Here is a 13,097-nt window from a genome sequence, read left to right as displayed (position 1 = left end):
AGATCCTGTTGTAATCTGAGGTAACCCTCTTCGCTGTCCAATACACCTCCAATTTTGGTGTCATTTGCAAACTTACTAACTGTACCTCTTATGCTCGCATCCAAATCATTTATGTAAATGACAAAAGGTAGAGGGCCCAGCACCGAACCTTGTGGCACTCCACTGGTCACAGGCCTCCAGTCTGAAAAACAACCCTCCACCACTACCACTGGCTCAAAGGTCTTCTACCTTTGAGCCAGTTCTGTATCCAAAAGGCTAGTTCTCCCTGTATTCCATGAGATCTAACCTTGCTAATCATTTTCCCATGGGGAACCTTGTCGAACGCCTTACTGAAGTCCATATAGATCACATCTACTGCTCTGCCCTCATCAATCTTCTTTGTTACTTCATCAAAAAACTCAATCAAGTTTGTGAGACATGATTTCCCACGCACAAAGCCATGTTGACTATCCCAAATCAGTCCTTGCCTTTCCAAATACATGTAAATCCTGTTCCTCAGGATTCCCTCCAACAACTTGCCCACCACCGAGGTCAGGCTCACTGGTCTATAGTTCCCTGGCTTGTCCTTACCATCCTTCTTAAACAGTGGCACCACGTTTGCCAACCTCCAGTCTTCCGGCACTTCACCTGTGACGATCGCTGATACAAATATCTCAGCAAGAGGCCCAGCAATCACTTCTCTAGCTTCCCACAGAGTTCTCGGGTACACCTGATCCTGTCCTGGGGATTTATCTACCTTTAACAATTTGAAGACATCCAGCACTTCCTCCTCTGTAATTTAGACATTTTGCAAGATGTCACCATCTATTTCCCTACAGTCTATATCATCCGTATCCTTTTCCACAGTAAATACTGATGCAAAATATTCATTTAGTATCTCCCCCATTTTCTGTGGCTCCACACAAAGGCTGCCTTGCTGATCTTTGACGGGCCCTATTCTCTCCCTAGTTACCCTTTTGTCCTTAATATTTGTAAAAACCCTTTGGATTCAAGATCAATTGCTCTCCCAAGTGTAAGTCTGTCTTTTCTCAATAGGTAGGCTTTAACTTTTGTATCAGTTATACCTAAAAGTCACCATAATGCCAGAGAAGCATAGCGTTGATCAGAGAGATGATTGGTGGTGAGTTTAACCAGAGGGTCACTGCACCTCAGGCAAGAGAAGATACTATTCTGTCTCTAATTAGCTCACACTTTAATTGCACAAATTCACAGTTTTTGACAAGTTGAATCAATTGTGTTATGTATTGATCTATGGATTCTTTTTCACATTGTTCCCCAGTATTAAGTATATACTGTTCAAATGTGATGTTCATTTGGGGCTGAAAGTGAGCCTTTGTCGACACTTTTAAAATTTCTGTCTTGTATTCTTTCTGTTCTTCAAAGAGGTTTAGGGGAGAATACAAGTTCTTCCCAGAAGTGATAAAGAATATTAATATGTTCCTGTTCAACAAGTCCATAACTATTGCTACCAAAGGACATGGGAAAATTGCCAGTTGTCTCTCACATCCCCTGCAATTTGAAGTAGAGCTGGCAAAGAAATAGTTGCAGCCATTTTCTCTTAAGCAACATCTTTATTTGTTTATTTGCGATTTTCAGTAGCAGCTCGCAGCTGTGCTTTCATTTTTGGGTACTCATCTCAGTAACTCTTCTGTCACTACATTTCGAATATACAACATTTAGGTATATGTCCATGAACAGTCCTAAACTGTGGAATGTATCTTTGATTCCGTATACCATGCCAGTGTTTAATGAGTTCATGAAGATTCTTTCTTTTTCTCAATGCCATAAAGTTTAAACTAGATAAGCAGCTTTCAGGTAGCGTGGCACTCAGTTCCAGATTTGTCTGCTTTTGCTGCACTCATCAGATGTTAGGTGAACATAATGATAAGCTCACAAGGTGCTCTCATCAAAATTCCATTATGGCATTGAAATTGAGCCTATTCCTTATTATTATTTCATCAAAAACAACCCAATGTCAGCTGAGCCTGTGGTTTGAATGCTGTAAGGGTCAATGAAGAAAAGAAAAAGGCTGCACTATCAGAAATCACATAAGCGCTGTTTTGATGCATAACTCACAGGTAATATTTTAACTAGTAACAAACTACAGTATATTAAAAATTGAGGATGTTTATAGCCATTGACCTTTATACAACTGTGGGCTATTACTCAAATGAATATAACAAATGATTGTAGGGTTAAAAATGCAGAAAAATTCAGTTTTTCTTGGTTTTTGACTCCTAATAAGTCTGAAAGTTTGTGGATACAAAACTGAAATCACAAAGGAAAAATTAAGTTTGGAACTGAACTTCTTTATGCATTAAACTCTTTCAATGATTGAACCTTTCATTTATGTGAAGTATTGAAAAATCCAATAATCAAATTTTGAAGTGCAGTCACATCATACAAATGTCAAAAGCATTAGTTGTGCATTATCAAAAGTAAAAAATAAATGTGATTTTATTTTATACAGATCTCACCAAAAGATTTACCTAGAAAGAAAAATGAACAACAATATGTGTACTTAAGAGCACTTTCTGCAGACTTTAATCAAGAGGAAAAAGTGCCAGTGACTTACCATAACGGATTACTCTTTATCCAGACTGACAAACCTGTGTATACACCTGATCAATCAGGTATGAGTCTTAATCTTAATTTTCCAACTGCAGAGTTCTCCCCTCAGTTAGATATAAGTCACATTCTCAACTGAACCTCATGCTTTAATTTGTTATGTTCGTTTTCCACAGTAAAATCCTCCCTCATTTTATATGTGATAACCTTTTCTCTTTGTCCCCTCTATAATAACCTTTTAGGATGGATATTGTGTTCATTATCTTGGATGGGTGTATGTAGGTGGAGATTCAAGGGGAGTAGATAAAATGCAAGAGAAATATGCCCAAAAGAAAAGATAATGAGGCACCATTTTTCCAGTTGCATATAGAAGAAGGATGTCAAAGATTTGTCCTTAGTGGTACAGTATCTAACAGCCCATGTAGAGTAAGTGGGCTCACTTTGGAAAAGGTTAAAAATCACCCAACACCAGATTATACTCCAAAAGGTTTATTTGGAAGCACTAGCTTGCAGAGGACTGCTCCATCATCAGGTAGTTGTGGAATAGGACCATAAGTCACAGAACCTAAAGTAAAAGATTACAGTGTCATGCAACTGAGATGATATATTGAACAAACCTAGATTGTTGTTAAGTCTTTCATATTTTAGAAGATTCACTCTGGAAAGTCACCAGTGGGTGCAATGCCAGTGTGATTGCCAGTCTCATGGACTGTTATTTTTGGAATTGTTTTTCTCGCTCAATTTCAGGGAGCTTAGGATAAGCGTAGAAAAGGGAGAGTAAAGAATCTTGCCAGTGAAAGTAAAATAAATAGCATATAGTAACTGTTAAACTTGAAAACTGCATTACTTTTAGCTTCATTCAAATGATTTATTGCTCTATTTACATAGTGAAATTTCGAATTTATTCACTGAATGAAGAAATGAAACCAGCCAGAAGACCAGTTGCTATCACTTTTCAGGTGAGTTCCTTAAATTTAGAGAATGATTAATATATTGAGGTTCAGTTAATGTGTTATAGTTATAAATCATGAATTTTTATGCCAAAATGTAACATAACAGCAGCAGAAATCTGACATTCAAATAAGTGTAAAGTTGACAACTTTAGGCATAATTGCAGAAATGATCACTTGATATGCAGCATGTGTGTTGAAAATCTCTTTCATAAATACTTTATTTTAAAGTTGTTATTAATAACTACTTATGAAGAAGTATCTAAACCTTGATGAAGAAAAGTAAATTAAAACAATTATGTTTGTTTTGCTAATAAGGATCCAGATGGAGTAAAAGTAGATTATGCTGAATATGAAGATATTACTGGAATAATCTCAGCACCTGACTTCAAGATTCCATCTAATCCTAAGTAAATTGTTATGTAAATTTTTATTGTTAGTGCTTTGATAAACACAAAGAAGGTACACATTTATGCTTTTTGGAAATTCTACTAGTAAACTGCTGATTTTAAACAAGTCTCAGAATTCTTTCATATGAACCTGAAAGACCAATTACACTTCTGCCATGGCATGCATGGTTTACAGGGCCAAGTAAATTTTAAATTCCAATTTTGTTACTTTGAATACAATGTGATGAAGGTGCTGCTCTATAATTGAAGTAAAATTGCATTAATGGTGCAAAGTTGAATAAACTTTATGTGATTTCTCAGAAACAGTGCAGTTAATCTGAATGGTTGATGTATGCCACAGGCCAAAGATTCTCCACTGTAACATCCCTGAACCAGATAAACAGAAACAAGTTCCAACTTAACAATAAAAACTTAGCATTTACTATATACCAAAAAAGCTTACATCAAATATGCATTGAAAAACTTGCTATAAGATCTATAATTCTTAATATGCTCTTTGCAAAATTACTTCATTTGGAAGGTGTGTATTTTTGTTCTTGTTTCCATGCATTTGAAAATCTCATTGGATATTTCTTTTGCTTAGCTTTCATAACTTTAGAACAATTAGAAAAAATAAATTTTGAGACTAAAAGACCATAAGACATAGGAGCAGAAATTAGGCCAATCAGCCCATCAAGTCTGCTGCGCCATTCAATCATGGTTGAAAAGTTTTTCAACTTCATTTTCACACTTTCTCTTCTTAACCTTTGATCCTCTTGACAATCACGATCTTATCTATCTCTGTTTTAAATGTACTCAATGACCTGGCCTCCACAGCCTTCATTGACAATGAATGCCACAGATTCACCATTCTATTGCTAAAGAAGTTTCTCCTTATCTCCATTCTAAAGGGTCTTCCCTTTACTCTAAGGGTGCGCCCTTGAATCCTCATCTTTCCTGCCAATGGAAACATTTTCCCAATGTCCACTCAGGCCGTTCAGTATTCTGTAAGCTTCAATCAGATGCCCCCTCATCCTTCAAACTCCACTGAGTACAGACCCAGCATCCTCAAATGTTCCTCATATGTTAAGTGTTTCATTCCTGGGATCATTCTTGTGTGGAGAAAGTGAGGTCTGCAGACGCTGGAGATCAAAGCTGAAACTTTATTGCTGGAACAGCACAGCATCCTCAAATGTTCCTCATATGTTAAGTGTTTCATTCCTGGGATCATTCTTGTGTACCTCTTCTGGACCCTCTCCAGGGCCAATACATCTTTCCTGAAGTAAGGGGCCAAAAATTGCTCACAATACCCTGAATGTAGTCTGACCAGAGCCTTATGAAGCCTCAGAAGTACATCTCCAAATTACATTTGAATTAAATTGTTTATTTAAGAAACGTGAAAAAAATTGTTTGGGAATTCATTTCCCTTTTTTTCACTTAATAGACTATGGTTCTGAGCAGGCCACCAATATCACCCCTCCCAACTCACATTTTAAATGTCCTCACTATTATTTTTTAGAATTTTCCTGCCTAATGGTGTGGGCTATCAGACAACCCAAATAACTTACAATTCTCTTCTTTATCACCAAGAAGCTAATTTGATTGGCAACATAATTTAAATTTGTGTTGAATAAAAATCTAGATCACAGTGACATAATATTTTGAGCAAGAGAAAGTTTAATGCATCTGACCTACCCTTCCAAACCCATCAGATTATTTATTATTTTCCTATCTATGCATTTTCTGATGGGAATTCAGTCAATACTTTTAATTCCATCGTGATTTTCTTTTCCACAATGCATGCTGATAAAATAATCTACTTTTTTTCACTATAATATTAAAATAAGTTGTCTATATTTCATGTATTTCTTTGATGCTCATAATTTAAACTTGTGTTTCTTAGTCCTCAGCAGCAGAGCAGAAATGGTATGTCCATTATATAATTGTCTAACAGATAATCTGAAATGTATTTGCAAAATACAACTATTTATGTAGAGCTCAGATGAATTAAGAATACTGTTTAATTTAAATTGCACTGATTTTTCTTTTCAGGTATGGTTTGTGGAAAATAGAAGCTGTATACAAAAATGACTTCTCAACATCTACTTCAACACAATTCGAGATCAAAGAATATGGTACTTAAAATTCTAACATTAGCTAGGTGAAATGAGTATGAATTCTCTGAATTATTTTTGATTTTCAAAAAGCCTCAACGGGAAAGTTGATTTTGCACTAAAGAACTGCTTTAAGTTATAACAGTCCACCGATACACATTTTATGTGTTCATGGAGATCATCAAACTTTTATCTTTGAAAAGTGTGGTTTCATTTAGAGAGATGTTATAAGATCATAGAATGGTTACTACACCTGCAGAGGGATTTACCAGAACTTAGAAAATATTTCCTGTTCATTTGACATTGTATTTTATTGAAAAATAAGGCATTCTCTTTGACTGAATTACACTCTGATTGTTGCTTGGAAGAAAAACATTCTTCCTGTCAGATTATATAATGCCACATGGCAAACCTTTCTAAAGATCCTTAGCAATAGATAAAAGCAAGAATATTTTAAAACTGAAGAGGAATGTGTTCACTAATCAGGAAAGTCAAAATGTGAAGGAACAAAAACGTTAGCAACTAGGGAAACCATCACTTCTCTTTAAATCAACAAGTACAAGCTACTTTTTCTGTTTTAATGCGAAGAGTATGGGTTATTCAACATCTCATTACCAAATAATGGTATTAACCACTAATAAGATAATGATAGTTGCAGATTAATTCGTCATCAATTTTGAATTAAATAGATCAAATTTTCTTGCATGTTTTAAAATTGATTGCATAATTCTGTAATGATAGTTTGGATATGTCAATAATACTTTAAGGAAATGTGTTTTGAGCTAAAATACTTTAATGTACAGAGTCATGGAAGTCTGTGATGCAGAAGTAGGCCATTTTGCCCATTGTACCTGCACCAGCTTGTGAAATGAGCATTATGACCAACGGTCCATCTCCTAGTTTTTTGCATATTATTTTTATCCAAATAATTTCCAATGATCTCATGAATGCTTGGATTGAATCTAACTCCATCACCTTTCCAGGCTGTGTATTCCATTTTCTAAATAAAAACCAAAAGAACTGCAGATGCTGTAAATCAGAAATAAAAATAGAAGTTGCTGGAAAAGCTCAGCAGGGATGGCAGCATCTGTGGAGAGAAATCTGAGTTAAAAGGGTCATTGGACCCAAAACGTTAACTTTGATTTTTCTTCACAGATACAGCCCAGACTTGCTGAGCTTTGTTGCATTCCATTTTCTAACTACTCGCTGAGAGAAAAGATTTTCCTCTCTTCACCTTTGGCTTTTTTGCAGGTTACTTTAAATCTACTCCCTCTTCTTCTTGTTCGAGTGGGAACAGTTTCTTCTGATCTATCCAGCTCAATCATGATTTTGAAAACCTCTATCAGATCTCTTTTTGGTCTTCAGCTCTCCAAGGAGAAGAATCTCAACTTCTTCAATCTGTCCTCATAAATGAAGTTCCTCCTGCCTGGATCCACTCTTGTAAACCACTTTTGTGGTCTCTCCAATATGTTCACATCCTTCCTACATTGTGGCATCCAGAACTATATAAGAGTTACAACATACAGCTGGAGTGATGCTTATCATCTCAACTTCTCTCACCGATTCCATCACATCACCTTAGTTGACTCTGAGAAGGAAGAGACCAAAAGAAAAGTACTGTGGATGCTAGAATTCTGAAACAAAACATGACATGCTGGAAATACTCAGATTGATAGCAGCTGCAGACAGAGAAACAAAATTAATGTTTCGCATTCATCAACGTTCTGTGAGATCTGTTGAGTAGGTTCAGCATTTACTGCTTCAATTTAGGAAGAATTGTGGACAGAATTTCTCCTCCTTGGTGTGGTGGAAGTATAGGACAAAAGATAGGGCAAAAATTAAAATATTCTCGAGGTCAAGTAAAATTTTCTTGATTTTCCCTTCAAGCCTTAAATAGGAAAATCAGAATCTCACTCTTGAGTGGCGACTATTTTATTTTCACTCATTTGCATCTCATTAAAGCCTGTTGCAATTCTTATCTCCTACACCAAAAAACTCAGCTGGTGGAACAAAGTGTGTACTTGGTTACTACATCTGCCAAATGCCTGTTCTGGCAATTATGCACCTGTTTTTTTGCCGAACATGCCTAAATGGTCCATGGTCACCATCTTCCGAGAAGCATCACCCACAGAACCTCACATTAGCAAACACACCAACTCACTATGTCATCATGCTTCCAGATCAATTCAGACACCACTCAAGCCTTCAACACTTATCTTTTAAACTGAAAGACTCCTAACACTTTGCATACTTTTGCCAGATACTCTACAAGCACGGACAACAATGCATCTCATGTACCTACACAGGATGCTTTAGTGCTAACATGGACATGTACACCTTATGGCTCTTTGCTTGCTTTCTTAGCGCTCACTTACCTTAATGTTTTCTTATAGGCTGTTGGCCTCTGTCAGCTTCGCATTGCGTTCTTAGTGCACACTGGATTAGCACAGAGTTACTGCTACCTTCTGCAGTTTAGCTTTTTTTAGCACAGCAGGTGACACAGTCAACATGTGATGGTGGGGAGCACTGCAAAAGCAGTTAATGAGTCAAACAGAGGTAAACATTTCACTGTATGGCACACAAATGGCAGTGTGAAATCAAAGGGAAAGAATATTTATAGGATGAATTGGGTCTACAGTCAGTTTTCCAACACGAAACAAAGGGAAGTTTGAATATGATGGAAGTGATCTCAAGAGCAGTTTGTGGTTATGCATGTGCAGGAAAGGCATATAATGATTAAAATTGACAGCCTAACCAATATCTTCACTGTAAAATCAAGGATACTGAAAATAATTGCTTTATGTTGAACTGGGCATATTGTTGAATCATTATGCTGAATAAAGAGAAAATTTAAGGAAACCAATAAGAGTTTGATTGTGTGCAAGCAATAATTAAGTTGATTAGTGATCGGTCCAATGATTTAAAGTAAATTAAATATTTTGATTCTTATTTTAAATTGAATTGTGCCATTTGTATATTTGTGTATATTTGTCAAAATTTTACCAAAATTAGGATAGTTCTTAATTCTAATTATTGTTAATCTACTAAATTATAAATCATATTCACAACATTAAAGAATGCTTTAAGAAACAATCTAAAAGTTCAACCTAATCAACCAAATAGCTAGAAATATCAATAAACAAGTAAAAGGAGTTTATGGTTGAAGGGGTACGTAATCCAATTTATATTTTTTCAGTGTTACCCACCTTTCAGATTGCTATCAAACCAGAAAAAAACTACATTTCGTTTAAAGAATTTGAACAATTTACAATAACTATAACAGCAAGGTAATTATTGATTGGTGTTTTCTCTGTCCTTTATAATTATATTTAATTTAATTGATAACTTTTATGTAAACTAATCAATTATTTAAGGTAGTTATAGCACTTCAAAAAGTTTAGAAACTGAGACAGGCTCATATGAAGAACATGTTAATTCTTTGCTAATGATGCTGTTAATATGTTGTCATGAATCTATTTCATGTAAAACATATGTAGTAGTAACTATTGTGTAAAAATGGTTTTGAATTGGAACTTGTGGCTGCAATATGTGATTTTAAACCTATTTACATGGGAATAATTCAGTTAGATTGTAAATTTGTTTTGAACCAGAAAGTCAAACCAGTAAAACTAGTGAGTGGCGTGCAGTCTGGTATACCTGAACATGGAGCTCCAGTATGATCATTTCCGTGTATTAATGTGTTTTACTCATGTTTCCCTCTTGAGATATAGTAATTCAAAAATAATTTTCAAAATACTTTTATAAACATTAAAAAATACTAAATTGTGATTAAGAATAGAAAAATGGCTGCATATTCATAAGGATAAGTTAGTTTCTGTAGTGACCATTACATAATGTGTTACTACAAAACAGGTGTTCTGTTTTCAGGAATGAGTTTCACTACATTATATTGATAATTGCAGTACAATTTTATCAGATGAAAATCCAAGTATTTCATAAGAAGGTGATGTTATTGCAAGGATTCTCAACTTTTCTGCACCTGAGCCAAACCCCAACGTTTTAGAAACTTGATTAAACCTCATAACACGAAATAAGTATTTTTTTCTCCAAAGGTAGTTATATTATTAAATAATTCTTTAGTATTTTAATTGCTTTACTGAGGCCACAAAAAAATTATTTCTGTTGCTGAACAACATTTTTACCAAGGCCTGGTGGTACCTTTCATGAGCAGACTTGCTATTATAATTGGTCTCCAATTCATTACAAGTCCTTTACATTCCTGGGCGAGGAGAGGTGAAGTTTCATCTCTTCTTAATTCAAGCCTCTCTCAGTTGAAGATTAATTTAAAAAGGATCCCTTCCCCTGTGGATACCTTTTCTCGATTTAATCTTATTTCTATATTTAAAGGAGCCAAATTCAGCTGGCATTCTTGAGCTGAAGAGAGTGTGAGTTGATTAGTCACTAAACATGGTTAAAGATAATAAAATATGACAAGCATGCACACAGATTAGAAATGTGAATTGAGAAAAAAATAGAAGAGTTAAAAAGATACACAAATCAGACTCTAGGTTCTATGATGCAGAGATGGTGGAATACTGCACCTATTAAGTTGGATGATATCAGTAATATTGATGTTGTCAGTGAATCAGAAGATTGAAAAATTTTTGACTCTGAAGTTATCTGACAGGCATTTGTATTATTTTCTTTGCAATGGTAACTTAATTAGTTTGCATAGTCTCCAGGACTCAGCAAGAGAGTGAGCGCTAATTTTTTTTACCTGCACTTGAGAGGTGTTTAACAGTTGCTGTTAAGATGTGACTTTCACAGCACCCTGGTCCACACTAGCACATCAACCCACTAACTCACACAGACCAAGGGACACAGCTGGTTTTTAATTTTTTTTGGTATATTTTTCAAAGGTTATATTAGCATTTCTGCAGCTTGGGACACAATTCACAGGAGATGGATTTCTGCTGAGATGGGTATTCACCCCCTCATTATCTCCTCCTTCTAAATCCATCTGGCTTTCCTGACACTGTACAGGTGTAGTTCAGTATGTCAGCAAGTAATCTGGGGCTATGGTCTATTATTGTGACATCATATATAATAATTAATGCATTTCCAGGCTTAGTACTTGGTTTTCATTTGTGCCATTCTAAGTTGTATGTAGGGAGATCAGAATTTCCAATGAAAACAATGCAGTATTCACTTCCACCATGGCTAGCCAGATCCTGCTCTGTGTAATACCCAGAAGCTCACACTTTCCAGCAGGGGAACCTGGGTGACAATCACTCTTAGAAATTCTAGTTAACTTATTTTATCTTTCCATCAGATGTTGTAGAAGCACACAGTGTGATTGCCTCAGGAGGATTAATTGTACACAGGCCAAAGAGTCAAATGGGAGAATCCTTTGAGTCAATACATTTAACCAGTGATTCAGCAATCAAATAAAAACAGAAAATGCTGGATAATAACAGCAAGTGTGGCATGTGGAATAATAGATCATTTGATATTCATCAACACAATTACATAGCACCAATTACAAATGTAGATGTCATGTATAATGGGATTTATAGCCAAGTATTACTTCAGCTATGCTGTCATAGCACATCAGCTTTGATTTTAGTTAAAGTTATGTCCAACCCACACACTAAAGATACCTGCAAAAGCAAACTAATTCAAAGGTATTTGTGCAGATGCCGTATCAAAGCTGGAGCTTATATTGCAACATTTGACATTCTTTTTTATTTATTCAGTGGATGTAGGCTTTGCTGGCTGTATCAGCATTTATTGCCCATCTCTATTTACTCTTCAGAAACTTGAACTGTCGCAGTCCGTTCAGTGTAGGTACACTCACAATGCTGTTAGGGAGAGAATTTCAGGATTTTGACCAAATGACAGTGAAGTAATAACAGTATATTTCCATGGCAGAATGGTGAGTGGCTTGGAGGGGAACTTGGAGTTGGTGGTGTTCCCGTTAATCTGCTGCTCTTGTCCTTCTAGATGGTGGTGGTGGTGTGTTTGCAAGGTGCTGCCTAAGGAGCTTTAGTTAATATCCGCAGTACATCTTGTAGATGTATGTGTATACTGTTACTACTGTGTGTCAGTGGTGGAGGGAATCAATGTTTGTGGATGTGGTGCCAGTCAAAAAGACTGCTTTGTCTTCTGTGATTTCAAGCTCCTTGGTTGTTGTTGGAGCTGTACTCATCAGGCAAGTAGAAAGTATTCCATCATACTCTTGACTTATGCCTTGTTGGATGAGCTTTTACTTGCCACAGTATATCCAGCTACTGACTTGTTGTCACAGTATGCATATGGCTGGTCTATTTCAGTGTGTGATGATTGGTAACTCTCAAGATGTTGATGATGAGTGATTCAGCAATAGCAATGCCTTTGAATATCAAGTGGTAATGGTTATGTTCTTTCTTGTTGAAGGTCATCATTGCTTGTATTAAATTGCATGAATGTCATTTGCCATTTCAGTCCAAAATCAAGTATCTGACACTGGCAAGCGAAAACCTGGTTTGAGGTGTGTGTACTTCAACGCGAGGAGCATCCGAAATAAAATGGGTGAACTGGCAGCGTGGGTTGATACCTGGGACTTCGATATTGTGGCCATTATGGAGACATGGATAGAACAGGGACAGGAATGGCTGTTGCAGGTTCCGGGATTCAGATGTTTCAGTAAGAACAGAGAAGATAGTAAAAGAGGGGGAGGTGTGGCATTGTTGATCAGGGACAATATTACAGTTGCAGAAAGGATGTTTGGGGACTCGTTAACTGAGGTAGTATGGGCTGAGGTTAGAAACAGGAAAAGAGAAGTCACCATGCTGGGATTTTTCTATAGGCCTCCAAATAATCCCAGAGATGTAGAGGAAAGGATAGCAAAGATGATTCTCGATAGGAGTGAGAGAGGCAGGGTAGTTGTCATGGGGGACTTCAACTATCAAAATATTGACTGGGATCACTACAGTACGAGTACTATAGCTGGGTCGGTTTTTGTCCAGTGTGTGCAGGAGGGCTTCCTGACACAGTATGTAGACAGGCCTACAAGGGGCGAAGTCACTTTAGATTTAGTACTGGGTAACGAGCCTGGCCAGGTGTTAGATTTGGAA

General features: G+C 36.3%; 1 protein-coding gene across 3 annotated transcripts in view; it reads left to right on the top strand.

Annotated features, from left to right (window-relative positions):
- Window positions 1-13,097, top strand: part of c5 (complement component 5) — a 128,656-nt gene that overhangs the window by 5,966 nt on the left and 109,593 nt on the right. For 2 of the 3 annotated variants that reach the window (XM_043720297.1, XM_043720299.1), the window contains exons 3-7: window positions 2,471-2,633; window positions 3,457-3,527; window positions 3,837-3,928; window positions 5,960-6,042; window positions 9,218-9,308. In XM_043720297.1, coding sequence (XP_043576232.1) covers window positions 2,471-2,633; window positions 3,457-3,527; window positions 3,837-3,928; window positions 5,960-6,042; window positions 9,218-9,308 — 500 coding nt within the window. Of the gene's footprint in view, window positions 1-2,470; window positions 2,634-3,456; window positions 3,528-3,836; window positions 3,929-5,959; window positions 6,043-9,217; window positions 9,309-13,097 lie in introns of those variants that run through there. The other variant, XM_043720298.1, reaches the window with a different exon arrangement.

The sequence above is a fragment of the Chiloscyllium plagiosum genome, chromosome 30 (assembly GCF_004010195.1).
Source record: "Chiloscyllium plagiosum isolate BGI_BamShark_2017 chromosome 30, ASM401019v2, whole genome shotgun sequence".
In the NCBI taxonomy this organism is placed as follows: Eukaryota; Metazoa; Chordata; class Chondrichthyes; order Orectolobiformes; family Hemiscylliidae; genus Chiloscyllium; species Chiloscyllium plagiosum.
Note: the sequence above shows the minus strand (reverse complement) of the source record. Positions and strands in the feature narration are given on the sequence as shown.